The 22,208-nt window shown below is 36.7% G+C and overlaps 1 protein-coding gene across 1 annotated transcript; it reads left to right on the top strand.

The window, feature by feature from the left end:
- The first annotated feature begins 429 nt into the window (after window positions 1–429).
- On the top strand, window positions 430–18,261 carry ARF4 (ADP-ribosylation factor 4). The gene is made up of 7 exons (XM_012664558.1): window positions 430–533; window positions 649–791; window positions 9,145–9,225; window positions 9,439–9,548; window positions 13,853–13,924; window positions 15,569–15,694; window positions 17,320–18,261. Exons 2-7 carry the CDS (start codon window positions 725–727, stop codon window positions 17,404–17,406), a joined length of 543 nt encoding a protein of 180 aa, XP_012520012.1. The 5' UTR covers window positions 430–533; window positions 649–724; the 3' UTR covers window positions 17,407–18,261.
- Window positions 18,262–22,208: the final 3,947 nt, after the last annotated feature.

The raw sequence follows: 22,208 nt of genomic DNA, 5'->3' as shown, positions 1-22,208 counted from the left end.
CACCTTTGTCCACAAAGGGGCAGGGCGGGTCTTCACCTCTGTACTACGGCAAACGTCCGGTCCCGTGCGTGAAAAGGGGTACGTTCACGGGACCAGGGAATCCCCAACGCGCGCAGCGTTAAAGACGTGGACGAGGTTCACCGCCCTAACCCATAATGCACAGCTCGACTTCCCGGAAGCAAGGACTACAGCCCCTAGGAGGAATTCATCCGGGCGGAAGCGTCTCGCTTGGAGTCTAATTGGAAGTGACGAAGCGAGGCATTGTGGGACTCTGTCGGTCTCCCAGTACGCATGTGCTAACGCCCGGAGGTGGTGGCGACGAGAGAAACACGTCAGCAAAACTGGCCAATCCCCTGCGTGCGCAAGCGCTGTGGCTCAGGCAGCACCGGAAGCACAGGGGGATGGGGAGGCGGTGACGCGATTCTGTCCGCGTTGGAGGGGCCGGGCCGCTGCCGGAGTCGCCGCGGCTGTCGCGTGACGTGGCACAGCAGGAACCTTAAGGCCAAACCCGGAGCTGCCGAGCCAGTCGCCCAGTAGGTCCTCGTCCCGCTAATTCCTGTCCCGGAGCTTTATCCGACACACCGGCCAGCGAGACGTCCCCGCTGCCCTTTCTTTCTTTCTCAGCTCTTTCTTTTTCTTCTACTTCAGTTTGCCGGGAGCGTGAAGAGAGAAGGCCTGGGGACGCCCCAAACCCCTTCTGCCCATCGCAAGTGCCACTACCGCCATGGGCCTCACCATCTCCTCTCTCTTCTCCCGCCTCTTTGGCAAGAAGCAGATGCGCATTTTGATGGGTGAGTGAGAGGCCCCAGTGGAGATCCGGGAAAGGCCAGGTCTCTCTGATTGGGACGGTCTCCGGGCCTGTTCTTTCCTCCGCGGGCCGTGGTGGGGGAGGGGCGGCCGGTTGTGGGTCAAGAGGACTCTTTAAGGGGAAACAATGGAGCGAAGAGTGAACCATCGCCCGGTATCTGTCGCCGATGAGGCAGGGACAGGGGCCTCAGGCAAGGTTTCCTCTTTCTGGGCTTCGCTTTCTTTCCTGGATCTTATTGAAAGCTGGACAAGATTGGGCGGAGTTATGGGGGAAGCGAAGTCAGAAGTGAACAGTGGAGAGGCCTATTCTGAGGGTGGGATCTGCATCCCCTCTTCCCAGGGTGTGCGCAGCGGTTGGGAGGGAGGGACAGCGACTCCAGCTTTTCGCCTCCCGCTTTCCACTTCATATACACACTCCATTGGTATGTGAGCGAGTGGCCGCCGAGAGCCCGGAGCCGCCCAGGGGCAGGAAGTGACCAGGCCCTGTGCCGTGGCTAGGGAGCAAGGTTTCCGAGGAGTCTGGAGTCCTCACGCTCAATTTGCTAAACTTTGCCTGTCACTGGGTTCGGCTGCATTTTTTCCGTTCTTCTTATTAATAAGCTCATTCTCCGAAAATTAAGTTTATCTTGTCTGTTTCTTTTGGCTGCTTTCAAGAATTTTAAATATATTTGGTTTATTCTCTTTGGTTTTCAAACTAATTTTTATCTAGCTTGCTCAATGTTTAATGCAAAAAACTTTTAGAAAACAATTTTTTTTTAACCTAAGTTTTTAGTAAGTGAACTAAACATCATGACGCTTAATTTTAGGGTAGGTTTGTTAAATAGTGACTACAAAATTGTTTTTTTGAAATTTTCTTTCTTTTTTAGAAAATGGGCTTTTGAAAAACTGCTTTTCCTGGTCCGTTTTTTGCTCAGCTGAGGGAGAAGGGCTGTCACTCAGGTGATGTAAGCAACCCCTCCCATTAGTACTGTGAGTTGTCTCTACATCACAGTGGAGCTCTGTCGACTTGAATAATACTAAAAGGAGCTGCTCTAACTTTGAACATTGAAACTTGTTGGTTCATTAGTGTTTTGGGAGGGGTGTTATTTTTGAGTTCTACTACCATTGAAAAGTTTTCAAAAACAAGCTTCTGTACTACTTGAAGATATATAAAGAATGAGAGTATACATATTTGGTTCTTGTTTTACTTTCCTGTTAATTCAGCCTTCTTAAAATTTATAAAGTAATTGTTCATGATTCATTCATAAAGGTAAATCAGTGTTTTTCTCTTTCAAAGTATCTCAGATTTTCTTTGTGAAGAGGACAGAGAATTATTTTAGGAAGGCAAGCATATTATTTAAACTCTAAGTGGCTGAAAATTTTTAGTCTAAAAACATTGGAAGTCAACGGGAGGACTTTGTGGTAAATGAATTTCCAGCCTGTTCCTTAAAGAGATTAACCAGTATATATGGTTGTGTTCCAGAAAATGTAGTGCATTGGTCTTTTTACTTATGATTTATTGTAAATGAATTGCTGTTTTTCGTTTTCTTAGTCTTTGGTGTGTGTGGGAGGCCTGGTGAGGTGGCTTGTAATCCTAGCACTTTGAGTGGCTGAGGGAGTTCGAGACCAGCCTGGGCAACGTAGCAAGACCCCATCTCTATAGTAAACTAAAAAAGCTGGATATAGTGGCGCATGCATGTAGTCCCAGCTACTCAGGAGGCTGAGGCATGTGGATTGCTTGAGCCAAGGAGTTTGAGGTTACAGTGAGCTATGATTGTGCCTCTGCATTCCATCCTGGGCGGTAGGACCAGACCCTGTCTCTTTTCAAAAAAAAAAAAAAAAAAGTGTTGGGGTCGGGGAAAGAAAGGTAGAATTATGCTGGAAACACTTTTCCTATGTTTACTATATTAGGGAGGCGTTTCCCTCCCCCCAGATAATGATTGGAAGAAAATGGAAGAGGAAAAGGATTTAACTTTCTGCATTTGTGCAGGGGATTGAAGTCATGAAGTCATGAGAGTCATTCATTTTATTTCAAATTTTTTATTATTTGGGTCTGCTATTCTTGTTTTGTACTTTAATTTTTTTTTTTTTTTTTTTTTGAGACAGAGTCTCACTATGTTGGCCGGGCTAGAGTGCCATGGCGTCAGCCTAGCTCACAGCAACCTCAGACGCCTGGGCTCAAGCGATCCTTCTGCCTCAGCCTCCCGAGTAGCTGGGACTACAGGCTTGCGCCACCATGCCTGACTAAATTTTTCTATATACTTTCAGTTGTCCAATTAATTTCTTTGTATTTTTAGTAGAGACCGGGTCTCGCTCTTGCTCAGGCTGGTTTCGAACTCCTGAGTTCAAACAATCCGCCCGCCTCGGCCTCCCAGAGTGCTAGGATTACAGGCGTGAGCCACCGCGCCCGGCCCTGTATTTTAATTTTGGGATAATCAATTTTCCTGGATTAAAAACACTTCAGTCAAACTCACCTTTTATGGTAGCTCATCAAAGAAAGTAGCAACAGATGAGGGGAATACGTGCATGAACAGGAAAAAGGGTGATTTGGAAGTTTGATAATTCTTAAATTTTTCTGTCTGCCTTTATGAGTAATTGTATAAATAATCACTTTTAAAGTGTCTGCCCCATTCAACTATTACAATTATCAGTTAATGTTTTTTCATATTACATTAGTGTGCTTCTTTTTCTTTGATAATGCTTGGATAAAATTCATGCCTTCTTGAGTCAGCGGCTTTTTTAGACTTTACATTTTAAAGTGTATTAAGAGATAGCAGCTAATGTGTCTGGTTTGCCAAGCTTCTCTAGAGAAGTTTTAAATTCCATTCCTACAATAGCTGCTCTCCCAAAAGTAAAAGTTCAAGTAATTTTAAAAGGTGTTTGAAAGTTAATTCATAGTTAACTGTAATAAAAAGCCAATACAGTGTGTGAAATTTAATGTCATTTGAACTGTTGATTGACAGGAATTATGTAGTATATTTATAAGGCAAAATTATTCATGTGAATGATATTGCCTGAGTTAGAAAGCAGTGGCTTCTGCATTATTCTAAGTCTAGTGTCTATACTTTGATCCGTGATAAGATGTAATTTGGTAAATGAATCCCTAAATTATGTTTATATCCAAAAGTGTTATACACAAGAATTTCTCTAATCTCTTTACTTTGAATTTTTGAGTTCTTGCCTGTTGAAAAGCTGAAAAAGTGTTGTTTTCTACAAGTTTCCTAGCAACAGTGTAGTTCTGTATTGCCTTGTTGGTAACTGTGGTTTTTGGGAATCAGGGAGGTTCAGGAGAAAAGATCCTGTATTTGCCAATTTAAAAAATATTGCCAGTATTTTAAGTGAGGCTTCAAGCTAAAGAGTGGTATTTCATGTGTTCTTTCTTTTTGACTTAGCATATTACAAGCATTTCTTTTGTTGAAGACATAATTGCCAGCCTTTTTTAAAAAAAATGGTCTTCTGATTAGTTATGTGAATATAGGGAACAACTGAAAAGGCAAAAATCTTTAGTTTTGTGCCACTGGAAGTTGATAGATGCAGCCATCCTTAGATGTATGTACCTTTTCGCATTATATTACAAAATATCGCTGTGGAGACTTTGATAATTTGGTGCTAATAAACTCATTGATAAAAGTGCAGATGTTCCTTCCTGATCTGTTGGTTAGAAGCAAAACCGAAGCTCATTATAATTTTCCCACATACCTGATAGTTTCAGTTTCTGTTTCCGTTTGGATGGTCAAGTCTCTGAGGAATTAGATAGATAAAATATTAAGATACACTGTGTCCACCAGAAATACCTAAAGGCAGGATGGATGACTGTATATAAATACTGTTAGAGATCTCTGGCATCAGAACTGGGTTTTTTTTTGTTCTGCTTTGTTTTCGTTTTTTACAGAATTGATATGTAATTCATATACCATGAAGTTTACCCCCGTCAGCCCCCCCCCCCTTTTTTTGAGGCAGTGTCTCACTCGGTTGCCTAGGCTCAGTGCAGTGGCATCATCACAGCTCACTGCAGCCTCAAACTCTTGGGCTCAAGTGATCCTCCTGCCTCAGCCTCCCGAGTAGCTGGGACTACAGGCACGGTGTCACCACGCCTGGCTAATTTCCTTTTTTTTTTTTTTTTTAAAGAGATGGGGTCCTGCTATGTTGCCCAGGCTGGTCTCAGATTCCCATCTCGGCCTCCCAAAGTGCTAGGATTGCAGGCCTGAGCCACCACACCCAGCCAAGTTTACCCCTTTAAAGTGAACATTCATTGGTTTTTATATTCATAGCTGTGTAATCACCATTGTTTAATTCCAGAATATTTTCATCATCCCAAAAAGAAACCTTATACCCATCAGCAATCACTCCCATTCCTCCTGCTCCCCATCCTCTAGCACCTATTAATACTAATCTACTTTCTGTTTCTATGGGTTTGTCTATTCGGGATATTTCATGTAATGGAATCATATAATATGTGGCCTTTTGTGTCTGCTTTTTTCACTTGGCATGATGTTTTCAAAGTTTATTCATATTATAGCACATATCAGTACTTTATTGCTTTTGATGGCCAAATAGTAATTCCATTGTATGGATAAACCACATTTTGATTATCCGTTCATTAGTTTATAGACATTTGGTTGTCTCTACTTTTTGGTTCTAATGAATAATGCTGCTGTGAACATTCATGAACAAGTTTTCGTGTGGGCATATCTTTTTAATTCTTGGGTAAATACCTAGGAGTGGAATTGTGTCATAGTAACTGTGTTTAACATTTTGTGGGAAAAAGGTAACATTTTGAGGAACTGACATAACTTTTGCAAAGCAGCTTCACCATTTTTCATTCCTACTATCTGTGTATGAGAGTTCTAATTTCTCCACAAGACCTAGGTTTTTTAATATCTGTTACTCTACTTTTGTGATTCTGGGGACATTTTCTGAACACTAGATGGTTCATCTGAAAAATGGAAGGTTATTTTGGGGATTAAATTACAAAGATGTGTGGAATCAGCTAGTATTGTGCTTGGAATACAATAAGCACACAGTTTTAAATTTTATCACATGGCGGAAGGGCAAGAAAAAATATTTTTTAATTATTATTCAAAGAAAAGAGAAGCTTAAAAAAAGAAAAAAGTATTATGAAGATGCATTTCAAGCTTGTAGAAAATTTGATAGATAAAGGAAAACATGAAGAAAAATTTTATCCATCTGAAAATATACTTTTTTCTTCCTAGTCTTTTTCCTTTCTGCATTTTTTTCCTCAAAGTTGAGGCAATTGGATCTAACTCTTTAAGTTAAAATATAAGTATTTCTTGCTGCCATAATTTGATAGACATACTTTTTAATAAGACTGGCAAAGATTTTTTGAGATAGTTTTGCTGCTATATTAACACTTTAGTCAAAGTGCTTGGTTTAGTTAAGGAGGACAAGCAATTCTTGTATATCTTTCAATACAGTGACTTGTTTATGGAGGTGGAAGGGAGGGGGAACATTTCTGGGCCATGCAGATTAGTCTTATCATGGTTAGTTGAGAATTGGTTAGTTTCATTTTGTGGAAAAATCTCATTGCCAAATATTGTAACATTAAGAAAATACATACTTAAGAAATGACTAAAATGGCACAAAATTGTTAGACCAACATGTTTTTGAGTGAAAAAAGCTATATAAAAAGTTTTAAGTGATGATGGTATACATATAATTTGTGCATTTTAAAGGTCACAGTAGAAATAACTTTTAAAAAAAAACTCTTGGCTTACATTTATACAGTATTATTATTTTGGATACAACTGCAAAAGATACTTTCTATGTGACTGTAAGCCACTAAACTATTGTCTTGTAATTTTTGTTTAAAAAATAATTGTGGATGCTTACGGATGCATTCTTCCTTTTTTTAATGAAAGTAATACATGTTGGGTAAAAAAAATTTTGACAGAAGTAGAAGACACTATTAAATATGCATACAAACAGGCATAAAACTTGTTAAAAGAAATTTGGATTATCTACGTGCTTTTCTGTAACTTAAAATAATTACGTAATCATGAGTTGTCTTGAATTTCTTCCATTCTTTGTCCGTATTTTTGGATTTTCATTGTTTTTAAAGGGTGGTAAAAGGTCCGATTGGATCTCCAATGAGGACTGGCAGGTGCCATAGTCTTCAAAATTTGACTCAAATTTTTGTTTTTATTATTTCTAGGCAACATCTCAGTTGCAGTTCTGACTTGGCTTAATCGTATTTGGATGTAGTTAAAGGTGAATTTTGGTTTACTTAAAAATCTAATCAGAGGCCGGGCGCGGTGGCTCATGCCTGTAATCCTAGCTCTCTGTGAGGCCGAGGCGGGCAGATTGTTTGAGCTCAGGAGTTCGAGACCAGCCTGAGCAAGAGCGAGACCCCGTCTCTACTAAAATAGAAAGAAATTAATCGGACAACTAAAAATATATAGAAAAAATTAGCCGAGCATGGTGGCGCATGCCTGTAGTCCCAGCTACTCGGGAGGCTGAGGCAGAAGGATTGCTTGAGCCCAGGAGTTTGAGGTTGCTGTGAGCTAGGATGACGCCACGGAACTCTAGCCCGGGCAACACAGTGAGACTCTGTCTCAAAAAAAAAAAAAATCAGAATCACCAAAAGAGGTCATATGCTCTTGAGAGACTTAGCTTTGTAGAACAATTTAAAGATCTGGTTGTGTTTTGCCACCCTCCCTTTGTTTTCTGTATTTTTACTGAAGATGCCAAACTTCAAGGTAGCTACTTTTGTTTGTGTGTTTTTAGAATTATGTTTTCTGATCTTTTTGATACTCTTCTATACTGAAAAAATAAAACACTTGTGTAACAGCTGGTTTTTCTTATGCTCATGATTGAGGGCTGGGGTGGACTGATCACTCTGACTAGTATTTTGGAAAGAATAAACTTGCACCCCTGAACGAAGAAGTAGGTAACAGGTTTTGATTACAGGACACACACGAATAGGAAGGCGTAAAAGGCTTCAGTCTCTGGAGAGACCTTAAAGGTACCCTTAGTTGGGTACAAAGTAGAAAGGGTTGTTATAGGATAGAAAGTATTGCCCATAGCTCTCAGTTCTGTTTTGGACTAACTGATTAAAGTTGAACTTATTTGCATAGGAATGTAAATTAGATGAGTGATATGATTTCATTTCTTTTTAACGTATTAGTATTGCTTTCATGTGTGAACTCATGCTTTGGTTTAAATATTAAAATGTCCTTGCCTAAATCAACATTCCACTGAATTGATTTTAAAAATCTGCGATAAGATAAATCCAGGTGGCCAAATGTGATGTACTTAGAACAATGATATATTTAATGTGGTTATTAGATATTGATCTTTTATTTATGAGGGCTTTAGCAAACAATGTGGAATGTACAGATTTTGAGAGATTCATACTTACAATCAGTTAATTTGCTTTTATTATAAGGGGACTAGGACATAGTTATACAGGTGTATTTTTTCCCTGTAGCATCAAGATCTTTTACCTAAAATTTACTCTGTAAATAAAAGGAAAATTAAGTTTACAAATCTTAAGGTAATCCTTTATTCACTTGTTCTCATATGTTCTGATTCAACTTCTAATTTATGTTTTTAAAAATGGTGGTGGGCCAGGGCAATGGCTCATGCCTGTTATCCTAGCACTTTTGGAGGTTGAGGTGGCAGGATAGCTTGAGGCCAGGAGTTTGAGACCAGCCTGAGCAACATAATGAGACCTCATCTCTACTTAAAATAGAAAAAAGTTAGCTGGGTGTTGGGGTGGGCGCCTGAAGTCCCAGCTACTCAGGAGGCTGAGGCAGGAAGATCACTCCCACCCCCATCCCCCACCCTCTCAACCCAGCTTTTCCCAACTCCAGGAAGAACTGGGAATAGAACGAGGATCAATTGATCCCAGGAGTTTGAGATTGCAGTGAGCTATAATCATGCCACTGCACTCTAGCCTCGACAGCTAAACAACAAACAACAAAATGGTGATAGTTCATAGAAGAATTAATAAGATTTAAATTGGAAGAGATCTTAGATTATCCGATCCAATCCCTTTGTTTTATGGCTAATTTCTCTGGCCTCAGTGTCCTAATGTGACCTGTTTAAAGACATTTAACTAGTTCATGGCAAAGCTAGAGCTTAGAGCCTGAGTCAGTAACATACTCTCTTCTTTTCACTACTACATGTGTCTGTCTGGGTCTAGAAAGAAAAATGAAAAGGACTTCTGTAGGAAGTGTTGCCTTTGTCTGGGAATCGGAAATAAGATAATTTCATTTCTAACTCAATATTTGTGCCTTGAGCAGTCAACTTTTACTTTCAAACTCTAAATTTATTGTACAATTATTTCTTGGTGTGTGCTTTGGGTCTATATTTTAAATCTATAATGTTGCCTTCTAGTTGGATTGGATGCTGCTGGCAAGACAACAATTCTGTATAAACTGAAGTTGGGGGAGATAGTTACCACCATTCCTACCATTGGTAAGAAAGTTTATAGATGACTTTAATTTATAAATATCACAGTGATATATTGTAAAGTGAAATGTAATACAGTCTAATTTTGAAACTTTTTGTTAAGCTTGTTGATTATCTTAATGGGACTTTTAAACTATTCTAAGAATTTCACAATAAAGAAATTTATTTTCTTAATGATGCTTTATTTTGCACAGCAGTCATTTTTGTTTTCCTTTGTAGGTTTTAATGTGGAAACAGTAGAATATAAGAACATTTGTTTCACAGTATGGGATGTTGGTGGTCAAGATAAAATTAGGCCTCTCTGGAGGCATTACTTCCAGAATACCCAGGTAAGGAATACTATGTGTTCTTAAAACTTTTCTTTATGGATTTCATGCTCTGAAGTTTACATTAATATCTAATGTTTGCCTGGATGTTGGTGTTTACTATGTGAGTTGGCATTCCTCTTATCTCTACTTCTGTATTCAGTGGACTCTCACTCTTGTCTCAGGCTAAATTACCTAGGGTGGAGGAGTTATGTAGCCATCACAGTAAGATTTTGGGGTGGGATGGGTGCCAGCATAATTTTCAAGAATGAATTTGCGGCCGGGCATGGTGGCTCATGCCTGTAATCCTAGCACTTTGGGAGGCTGAGGCTGGAGGATTGTTTGAGGTCAGGAGTTTGAGACCATCCTGAGCAAGACTGAGACCCTGTCACTATAAAAGAATGGAAAAATTAGCCGAGCATGGTGGCGAGTGCCTGTAGTCCCAGCTACTTGGGAGACTGAGGTAGGAGGATTGCTTGAAGCCAGGAGTTTTGAGGTTGCAGTAAGCCATGATGACACTACGTCAGTCTAGCTGGGGGGACAGAGCGAGACCCTGTTTCAGATTTAAAAAATAATAAATTAGGTGTCTCATTGATAGTTCTTTTGGTTTCATTCTTAGTGTAGAAAGTAAGGTCAAACTTTCTGACATTGTAGTTTCAAATGATTGTATTAAGACAATTGATATTCCTTCATTTAGCCCAATTAGGTGTTTACTTTATTGAAAATACATTAATCTGCTATGTTGATTTGTAAGATATTTTAATATTGCTATGTAGTGTATATATAATACTGACATGGGAAAGACCTTAGTAATCCTGTAGAGCAGGAGTTCTCAAGTTTGGCTTCACATTAGAATCACCTGGGAATCTCTAAAAATCCTAAAGCCCTAATCATGGCCCTAGACCACTTGAATCAGAATCTTTGGGGATGTAATCCAGGTATCCAGTAATGTTTCTTAAACTTTAATATGCATAACAATCACCTGCATATTTGTTAAAAATACAGATTGATTTAGCAGGACTTGGCTAAGGCCTGAGATTATGTATTTGGGTGGTGTTGAAGCTGCTGGTTTGGGATCTTACAACAGTGGCACTATTGATAATTTGGGCTAGATTGTTCATTGTTTCTTGGGGATGGGAAGGGCTGTCTGTTGCCATGTAGGATGTTTAGCAGCATCCTTGTCCTCTACATAGTAGATGACATTAGCAACACCCCCAGCCTACTTGTGACAACCAAAAACGTCTCCACACCTACAAAATATCCCCAGGAGACAGAACTGCTCCCTGCTGAGAAGCACTGTTCTAGTCTAACCCTCTTATATAAGAGGAAATTGAAACTTGGAATGACTTATCCAAGAGTGGAGAGTATATTCTTGTTTTCCCTTTCTGTTTAATCTGGTCCCAACTCTGTTGTCTTTTCTACTACACAAGGGATTTCTAATCTGTTTTCTTTACTGTTTAAGTTGATTGATAAGTTTTTTTAAGTAAATTGTGATATTATAAGCACTTCGTATGTTTATGATAAGCAATGTCACCTTGTACTCCAACTCTTAAAACATTGCATGCGAGTGAGGTATGTTGCCACGAGGTTGCAGTGAATACCCTAGGTAAAGCTTATACCATAGCTAACCTGGCTGGAACAACCAGGTTTAAGTAGTAGGTCATGTTAAATAAGTGGTATGCCTTTTTTATTTAAAAATGAGAATGTTTATGTTTATTAACAAAGATGTGGCTAGAAAAGATATTTGATGTGGAGATACATGCTTAAAAAAAACTTCATTATGGACAACAATTAGGTTGAATATTCCTTAAACAAATGCTTAGGACTAGAAGTGTTTCGGATGTTGGATTTTTTTTTTTTTTTTTTTTTTTTGGATTTTAGAATATTTGCGTTATACTTACCCAGTTGAGCCCAAATTTGAAAATCTGAAATCTGAAATGCTCTAATTAGCATAATGTTGGTGTACAGAGGCTTTGTATTTTGGAGCATCTCGGATTTTGGATTTTCAGATTAGAGATAATCCTGGATACACAAAAGTAGAGACAATAGCATAATAAACTCCCATATATCTATTATGCAACTTTAGTTATTAAGATATAGCCAATGTTTGATATTCATCTCTAATGTGCTTAGGCATTTCATTTAGGGAATATGTTCTGGAAATAGAGTTAGATATGAAATAAAACCTTGCTAATTCTTAAGCCTTGTAATTCTTTGCCAAGGGTAACCCTGGTCTTATCCCTAGATATGTTTAGAATGCTTTGTAATTTGCTTCAAGTTCTAAATTTGAGATTAGACCCATTCCTGGCCTCTTTGGGCCACCTTAGAACTAAAAGTCCAAGTACTACTTCCTAGGAAGCTCATGCCTATGGGAGCAGGCTTTATGTGTTACTTGATATAATCATAGCTAAGCTTTTAGCTTGCATTTCCAGCATTCCTGATCAGTTCTTCTAGCTATAAAATGTAAAAGAAGCTAATTTTACCTGTAACCATGTTTCTAACTTGCATTAACAATCCAGAGCACAGTGTGTAGAAAATTCCTCTTCATTAGATAATTATAATTAGTTTGCTCTTATAAATAATTAAGACTATTTAGCTTTTTAAGAAATTTTATAGCAGCTGAGCTTTAGAATTCTAGCTTCTGTACACTTTTGGTTCTAGGCTGTTTCAGGAAGAGAACAACTTAGAATTTGTTCCTAAAATAATTCTCCCTCTCGGTGTTACTTTGGCACTGATAGTGTTATTTACATTTTAAAACAGAATAAAAATGGAATGTTTGTAGTCAAATAAAATTAGATCCCTTTTAGAGACATTACCTCTTCTAGAGGGTAGGGTCTTAAAAGGAGTAGCTTTTGAAATAGGTAAAGGAGACATAGATTTGCTAAATGTCTGCAGTGAGCTAGGAACAAAGATAGATCCTTTATACCTCTATGTTTACATTTAATCTTTAACAGGCTTATAAAGTTAGTGGTATTGGTTTTATTTTACAGAAGAGGCACGTTCAAGGATTAGGTAATATATGTAACAAGTAGTGCTGAGAATTTGGGTCTGTATTCCCACCGCACTATATTGGCTTCCAAAACACCAAAAGTTTTTTCAAAGGATGGGACGTTTCCAACAGAGATAAAGGAAATAGACTTGAAATTTGCTAGACCAAAAGAAATTGTCATTTAATGACAGTAGCCCAATATAAGTGTTAGATGTTGCTGCAGAGCCCAGTACTATGGTAATGCTAAGGGATAAATAGAAAATGATGCAGGATAGTCCTTTGCCCTCATTGGATTTAATCTAGTTACTTATATAAATTAATAAGGCAGTGACAAATGATCAAAAATACTTTTCAGGGGCTAGGGTTGTGGGAAGAAGAATATTTAAAGTCACTTTAGTATAACAGGAATAGATTTTTAGCAAAGCTATAAAATTAATCTGCTCCCTCTTCTAGCTAATGATTTTATACTTTCCCACTTGAAAGTTCTTAGGAAAGTCTTTATTAATTGCTTCCTAATTTTGTTTCTTTTGTGGTGTAGGATTCTAATATTTGTGAGTATGTTTAAGAATTGTTTTGAAACTCGGACTTAGGGGGGGAGGGGGGGTCAAGGGCAACATTCGTAACCTAAACATCTGTACCCCCATAATATGCTGAAATAAAAAAAAAAAAAAAGAATTGTTACTACCTTCCTTTTTGTTAAGGATTTCTTACTCGATCAAGTGAATCTTGGAGTTTTTCTTGGTACATTTTAAGACTTCCTTCTTCTGATTCTAGAATCAGGCAGGCAACATTCTGGAGCAAGGCTACTTTTTTCTTTTTCCTTCCACGATGAAGCATATAAAAACTACTGTATCATTTCCCTGCATTCTACTCCCCTCCTTTTTTAATACTTTGTGCATGCCTTTGAGTGAATAAGCTAATTCATGATTCTTTAGGATCTTTGATTTATTTTTTTTCCTTTTGTTCCTACTTTGTAGCTATTTGCTGCTAGTAACTTACTTGCACTTAAATGTGGGAGTACAGAGGGAAGTGGGGGAAAGGATAAAATTTATTCTTAGGGTAGGTGAGAAAGGTGATCAGTTGGTTAAGAGTAAGATTTTTTTAGATTTGAAATTAACACTAATAAGTTAAAATCACAAATAGTACTCAAATCAGTTTTCAGTATAGAGCCCTGAATTTTGGGTTTTGGTAGTTTTTTTTGCTTGTTTGTTTTTATTTTGTAATAAGGAGACATTTTCTTCCTAACGTCTAACCCTTGATACCATTTTGCTGCCTATACTTGTTTCATATTTAATGTGTCTTTTAACTGTTATAATGTATTGAAACAATTTTTCCCCAGGGTCTTATTTTTGTGGTAGATAGCAATGATCGTGAAAGAATTCAGGAAGGAGCAGAAGAGCTGCAGAAAATGGTAAGAATATACTTAAAATTCATCTTTTCAGGATGTGTTTTTCTAGGTGACAGTGGTAGTGTTTAAGTGGTTGGTACTTGCACAAATGAATTCTTTTGGTTCTTAAGAATGCACACCAACATCTCTTGCAGCACTTTCTTAAAAACACATGGAAGAGTAGCTACTTTAGTAAGTTGAGAGGAAGGTGCAGCTTGTTCTTAGAATGCTTCATAGGTAATTTTGATGCATATCTCTGGTTGAGGATATCTGATTTAGTTCAGTCCCTTATTTTACAGATATGAAATCTATAGTTTTGAAGCAGTTTTGACATAGAAATACTGATTCAAATCCTTTGTTCTCAAGGTCATCAGTTTCAATTTTCTCTATGCTGTGCCTATAATTACTTCTGAAATGTTTTGTGATAGCAGCCGTGATAAAGGATTCCTTCTGGAAGCAGGAGCAATTTGGTTGACAATGCCATTTTAGCCTTGCCATATATCAGATTAATGTTTTCATGTATTCATATTGTTAAATATCCTGGAAAAACCCCAGCTACTCAGGAGGCTGAGGCAGGAGGATTGCTTCAGCCTAGGAATTGGAGGCTGCAGTGAGCTGTGATTGTGCCAGCTGTGATTGTGTTTATGGCAGACTTGTAGCCATAAAATATTTGCTGAAATGAAATCTTAATTCTGATTTATTGCTCCTAAGACTAGAGTGCAGTTTGTAAAACTATGGTGCCAGTATATGTGTAACTAATTCCTTGGTGGCTTTTTGCCTAATGAGTCAAATGTCACCAACATCCACTCTTTTTAAAAAAAAAAAAAACAGCTTTATTGAGATATAATTCACATAACATAAATTTTAGTATACACAGTTGTACAACCATCATCACAATCTACTATTAGAAAATTTGCATCACCCCAAAAAGAAATCCTAGAATCATTAGCAGTCACTCCCCATTCCCTCCCTCCCCTACACCACACTCCCAGCCCCTGAGAACTACTAATTTACTTTCTGTCTCTATACAGTCACCTATTCTGGACATTCATATAAATGAAATGATACAGTATGTGGTCTTTTATGAGTAGCTTCTTTCACTTAGCACAAATTTTCAAGATTCACCCATGTTGTATCATGTACCAGTACTTACTCCCACCAGCTTCTATTTTTGGTACTCTTTGTATTTTTCATTATACTGCTAATGCCCAAATAATTGTGTTGTTCCACTGTTGTCTGATCCAGCTGGCTAGAAAGGATAAAAGTCCAGAAAAATCATCTGAGTACTTTTGCTACTAAGTACCATAAGATCGTGCCATAAACACTTTATTCCCATATGTGTTTCTTGCCTTTATTAGTCCTAACAATGGATAATTGTGAAGGCTAGAGTGGTTTTCCTTAATAAAGTGGTGGGATGATTGGCTTAAAAACAGTTTTGCTTTACTTGAAGGCATATGATTGTTTGCTCTGGATTTAAAAACCGATGGATATGAGATTTAAGTTGTAAGAGTACCTGAACTTTATTTGGAGAAATTTGGTTGATGTTTAGTAATGTGTTTAATTATTCAATGTTGAATAAAGGGTACATTTAGGAAGACCGTGTTTTAGGTGATCGCAATAATTGGATTCCAGTTTGGTAGTTGTTAATGCCTTAGCTTTTATTTCCAGCTTCAGGAAGACGAATTGAAAGATGCAGTGCTGCTGCTTTTTGCAAACAAACAGGATTTGCCAAATGCCATGGCCATCAGCGAAATGACAGATAAACTAGGTCTTCAGTCTCTTCGTAACAGAACAGTAAGTATTTGCAGGTTGATATTAACCTCCTTACTGTTGGTTATTAGGAGAATTGCTTAAGTTAGTATTTAGTATAAACATTTATTGTCCCCTTTGAACAGAGAATGAGCCTATTATTTATTTAAAAATATGGTAATATACTCTCTTATAAAAAAAAATCAGCTCTTTCAGACTTTATTTCAAACCTCTATAAATTTGCATTTAGTTTTACTTTAAAGTACATTGATGTCTTCTCCATTTAACTTTTAATATATCTTTTAAGGATCCAAAAATCTGATTTTTGTTAACTTTAGTATTAATAAAGATACAGGAAACTACTGTAGGAGAATTAGAATATCTAAAGATTATTGATATTCTTAATTTTGTATCTTTTAAATAGCTTTACAACAAATATTTTGTAATTTGGTTTTCTTATTAAGGATCCAGTATTTAAGTTTTGAAGGTATTTTGAATGTATTTTGAATGTAAGATTATAAGAAATTTTCTACTTGCTCTCAAATAGCTTATTTTAGATCAGTGATGGAGATATTGGCAAAATGTGATATACTGTTTTATATATGAAGATGAATATCACAAACTATTGGTGTCATGTGCTTTATAGTAATTTTGCATTAACTTGTAAACAAGGCAAGTATTGTACTGTGGAAAAACAAAAACTGTTGCCTGTTCAAGATTTCCCAGGCTGATTTAAACAAGGTAAAATGTAAAGGATCCAAGTTTTCCATGCTGTGAAGGTATGAATTCATGCCTTTCCCCAGCCCTCCTATGTTACTTACGTAGGTTGGGTAGTCAAATAATAAGTGGCAAGGCAACGTGGTATTCCTGCAGTGGCCTTGCAACATTAAAGCAGGGTTGTTTTTTGAAGGCAAAATAAAACTGGTCAAAAAGATGATTAATAAAAATAAAGTATCTCTTAAAGGTAAATTGCTTTCTAGGTTTTCTTGATAGTTGTAACTTTTCATTGCATTTCAGACAGTTACTGGAGATAAGATTCATTACCAATTTTTTAAAAAGCTGGAACTTTTTGGAATGTGTGAGACTAAAGATAGTGAAATTATCCGAAAAGTTTAATCAACAAATCCTACTCTTTCAAAAACAGGCCTCTTCTACTTTGAAGTTAGTTTAATGGGAAACAAAAGGGTTATAAAAACCAAGTGGGTAGTTTACTCATAATTTCTTCATGAATCTTTTCTTCCGATTAAGTGGTGGAAAGTTGACTAAATCTAATGAATAGGTAGGTAGGTAGCTTTAAATATGGGGGGAGTTTTGTGAGAAGCAAGAAGTGTGAGAAGACTCCTAATGTAAAGGGTAATTTTTTCTTTCCCCAAGCACAGTTTCAGGAAAAGGGGTAGATAATTTTGAGTAATCTTTATAGTTACTGAGATCATTAAATATACAATCGATCATTTTGTGAGATGTAATGTTTTACCATGTTTACATTTATTCCTATCATTTTATATATTAAATTTTTCTTTTCTTTTTTCTTACATGTTTATAATTGCTGACTTGTAATACGATTGGACATTTGGGAGAAATATTTAATTTTTTGATTAAGAAAGCTTAAACACTGTGGTTGTATATATTGTCTTATGTTAATCAAGTATTTTCTTGTCCTTTCTTTACAGTGGTATGTTCAAGCCACTTGTGCTACACAAGGAACTGGTCTGTATGAGGGACTTGACTGGCTGTCAAATGAGCTTTCAAAACGTTAAATGAAACTGGATATCTAACCAAGGACATGTTTAATAGAATCGGTCTAGGCTTGTTACAACAAAATTAGTTTGCATCTTGGTTATTAAACAATATCTGGGACTGGTTTGGGCAGAATATTACAGCGTTTAAACTTATTTTGTTGCCAATTATTGTTTACCAAGTATAATGTTGCTATTTAGCAATATGCTTGGTTTTAAAGAAATTCTCCTTGGGAAAAAAGTGTCCTCTTTTAATTTTACCTCCCTTTAGCCTAAACGCCTGGACATAGCCATTGTGAAAGCTCTAAAGAAATCCGTTTTGAATGTTTTTTGAGCCCACAACAAATAATGTTTTAAAGATATCCCCTTGCTACTTTACTGATACCTTTATCATTCCTGGGACAGTCTGCTGATTTAAAAATGTAGCATTCCATTTGTATTTATTTCTCTCCCTTGCCAAAAAGATTTTCTAATACTGCTTGTACCAGCCAGGGAAATGCTCCAAAACACTATTCAGCTCTCTTGCACTGAGAAACTTACTTTTTTTCCCATATTGACTCCTGGCCTCCATCAGCCAAACTTACCTTTGTAGTTTGGATTTGATAGCTAATTAGTTCTGTGCTGGTTGCAAAGAGTTCATATTGAGATGATTTTTAATACTCAGCAGATTGTCTTCCTTTATATTGTATCTTTTTTATGTTGCATGTTGCTTTTGGTATCACCCTGACTCTTTGCCCAGTATATGATAATTCTGATGATGTTTTATTGTTTATTGGTGAACATATCTTCATTAAGAGTTTTTGGAAAACTCATCAAATTCAGTGAATACATTTTCTTCATAACCCATTTGGAATTATTCCTAATAAAATGATAAAACATAATTGTGTGTCTTCTTTTTGAGTCTTGAAGGTATTTGAAATGGATTTTCTTATGTAGCAGAGTTGATTTGCATATTTGACATACTGTGAACAATAATACAGATCCCAATGGGTTTACTAATTGTTTAAATTGGGAATAAAATATGGGTTGTTATCATGTGTATGACAGTGGAGAGCAACATCAAAAACTTAGTTTTCTTTGATAAAATACTACTTTTTTTCTATAAAATACTATTTTGATGCTGTAAATTTCTAAGGTCAGATCAAGAGTTAAAAGGCTGTAATAAAATGAACTGCCCACAGAGCATGTATGCATGTGTGTGTTTTACAGCTAACATTAGTTAAAAAAAAAATTCAAGTGTAGTTTGCATGGCAGCTTACAAGGACTGTTAGTGATCTCACTCTCTTAAAAAGAACTAAGTTCACAAGCACTTTTTTTTGACATCACAAATTTTACAATTTCAATAGAAAGCTGCACATAACTATTTATCAGTAAGGCAATAAAGGTATACCTCATTAACTACATCTATTAAGTTATAGACTCAATAATTTTGAATAACTTAGTTTTTGTCTATATTCTAATGTTTTATGTATTTTATAAACCTTGCTTTTTTATGATTCTTAAGGGCTTGTATAGATTCAGTTAATTTTATGGATTGAAGATTTATTTCTAAAACCAAATGCATGCTTATTTTTTAATTGTTAAAAAATCCACTGGATCAAGCAAAAAAGAAATTAGAATTAATCAGTTGATTATTAAAAACAGTTTACGGGGATAAAGAATGTGTTTAGTTTGTATCACTTGATGTAAGTGCATCTTTCCTAGCCTACTTGATGAATTCTCCCTTCTTCCTTCCAAATAAGAGGTCTTATTTCTTGGATAAAGCTAAAATATGGTATATAGTATGTATAGTTTTATAGGGTATCAACTAGGAAATACAAAACTTAAAAAAATTCTATGTTAACAATTATAGTTAAGTCACCAAGGTGTTTTTTTAACACTAATTAAGTCAGAAGTGCTTTCTCTAAAGAGGGAGTCCATATAATCTTTGTGATAGAAGGCAGTTATTACTACCAAATAACTGCATTAAGAAACTAAAATTGCCTAATTTTCACTAAATGGGTTAAAAAAGATTTGCAAAATTGCCAATTTTTTTTTCAAAGAAAGCATTAACTTGGCAACTTAGATGTTTTTTTACCCCCTAGAAATTACTTTTTCTTCAGTCCTTGTAGTATTAGTTTTTTTTTAAATCAAGTTGAGAAAGTTCCATTTTTTTTCAAATGGAAGTGATTAAATGCTTTCCAAGAAAGTATTGAGAGATAACTCCTAAAATGTTTTTCCCCGTTTTATGCAAACTTGCAAAAAGCACTATCACTTTATTGAAGTGCTCTTATGAAATATTTGATGCTCAAGATTGGATGCTGTTTACTCAAATGTTAAACTTAGTGTTGGTCAATCAATGAGAGGTCTCTGTGATTGTCCCTATTATACAGAACAGTTGATTATGCCCCTACAATAAAAAATATTCTGTCAAATAGTTGTTGAATAATGTTAACAGAGAAACTGAAGAAGGATTGTGATTCCCTTAAGGACTTGCTGGCAGCATCAGTGTTGAGGATAGTACCATTATCTATTCTCTATCCCCCTTTCCAATAAGCTTTTTTTTTTTTGTCCATAATATTCCCCATTGTCTTTTGTCTAGCTTTACCAGCTGCTTTTCTATGATGTGATATCTTTGATACTTTGTTAAAGATTATAATTTCCATGGATTTTCTCCCTTTACCTTACGTAGTCTTTTGATGATAAAATTTAAGTGAGATATTATCCTAATCTTGCAGAGTATGAGTGTTTCGTTGGAGACTTCCAGTTTACTTCAGTATAGGTACAAAATTATACATAATTATTTTCAAGTCGCTGGGAATAAACTTTCTTCAGTGTGGAATTTCTGGTTCCTTGTCATGGAGTTTTGAATGTCACTTCTGACTTCTTATTGAAAAGAAGTGCTTACACTTTCTGGTGGCCTGCTGGATGTTTCAATAATATAAATAGTGGTTAACCAACTCTGGTAGAATTAACATGAAAACTAAGAGCAAATGGTTGGTGTATCTGCAAGTACGTTATCTGAAGATCTGATATAGGGAAAGTTAGCGAACCAGCTCTTGAGTCTGATTACCTACTGAGAATGTGATTAGAAATAATCTACCAGCAGTTTACTTTTCTTAAGGACCAGCAGAATTAGTGTTGGGATAGTACTGGCCACCAGGAACTCACTCTTCCTAGCCAACATTTATTTATATAATCAGCTTGGTTATTTTTAGGAAAATGTTAGGAATGAAATACTGGCATGGCATGACATGCTTAATCTCATTAAGATCATCTAATTATTAAGCTTTAAAGACTAAATTAATATAAAATTGGACTTGGCTCTAAAATTTACTCTTGAGGCCGGGCATGGTGGCTCAGGCCTATAATCCTAGCTCTCTGGGAGGCCGAGGCAGGATTGCTTGAGCTCAGGAGTCTGAGCAAGAGTGAGACCCCATCTCTACTAAAAATAGAAAAATTAGCCAGGTGTCGTGCACCTGTAGTCCCAGCTACTCTGGAGGCTGAGGCAAGAGGATCACTTGAGCCCAGGAGTTTGAGGTTGCAGTGAGCTAAGATGATGCCACTGCACTCAGGGCCACAGAGCAAGACTCTCTCAAAAAAATAAAATTCACTCTTGAGAGTTATTTAAGCTCAAGCATTTTCTTGATATATTTCTACTAGTACATATGTTGTGACATTGTATTCATGTGCCACTACTGGAAGGTTACTTGGTGGCTGCTGTTTCTGTGTTACTTTTGGACAGATACCCTTTCTAATTATTTCCACAAACCATATAAAATAGTTAAGTAGTTGAATTCTGTTAATAATATCAAAGATTGTGAGAAATGAATAGCAAAAGCAATTATCTGATCTCATGCAGGGAATAATTAAGGTAGCTGTACCAGTGGATGCCTGCTAGGTCATTCGTGTATTAAAGGACAGGTTCCTTCCTGACTTTGTCAGTGATTTCTACACTATTCTAATGGTATGTGTGCCTTCAATCTTACTGGGCATGTAAGTACTCAGTGTTGAGGGGCCCAGCCCTGCCTTTTGCAGGGGAGCTGGCTCAGGAACTCGCCAGACTTGGGTTACAATGGTTCATTTTTTAGACTGGGTTGAGTGCCATTCAGCTAAAAGGGATGTATTAAGCACAGACTGAGCAAAGCTTGCCTCCCAGATGGCCCTGAAGAAGCAATGGATAGTGATTTTTTTTTTTTAAAAGAAGGGGTGGGTCAACAACTCATTTTAAAATGGGCAAAGGATTTGAACAGATATTTCTCCAAAGATACGTAGATAGTCAATGAGCACATGAAAAGATACTCAGATACTCATTAACCATCAGAGAAATGCAAATCAAAACCACAATGAGATGCCACTTGACACTAGGATACCTATAATCAAAAAGATAAGTGTTGATGAGGATGGAGAGAATTTGGAACACTCATTGCTGGAGGGAGTGCAAAATGGTGCAACTGCTTTAGATAATACTCTGCCAGGTTAAACAGCTCCCATACGACCCAACAATTCCACTCCTATGTCTATGCCCAAGAGAAATGAAGACATATCCACTCAAAAACTTGTACACAAATGTTTATAGCAGCATCATTCATAGAAGCCAAAAAGTGAAGCAATCCAGATGCCCATCAACTGATGAATGGATTAATGTGGTATATCCATACAAATATTCATCATGCAAATGAAGTACTGATACATACTACAACATAGAAGGAACTTAAAAATATCCTAAGTGAAAGAAGCCAGTCATAAAAGACTACATAATTATATGATGCCATTTATTTGAAATGTCCAGGATAGGCAATCCATAGAGACAGACAGTAGGTAAGTGGCTGCCAGGAGCTAGG

This window comes from Propithecus coquereli, unplaced genomic scaffold (genome assembly GCF_000956105.1).
Source record: "Propithecus coquereli isolate 6110/MARCELLA unplaced genomic scaffold, Pcoq_1.0 Scaffold1, whole genome shotgun sequence".
Lineage (NCBI taxonomy): Eukaryota > Metazoa > Chordata > Mammalia > Primates > Indriidae > Propithecus > Propithecus coquereli.
The sequence above is the reverse complement of the archived record's forward strand: the minus strand, read 5'-3'. Positions and strand labels throughout refer to the sequence as shown.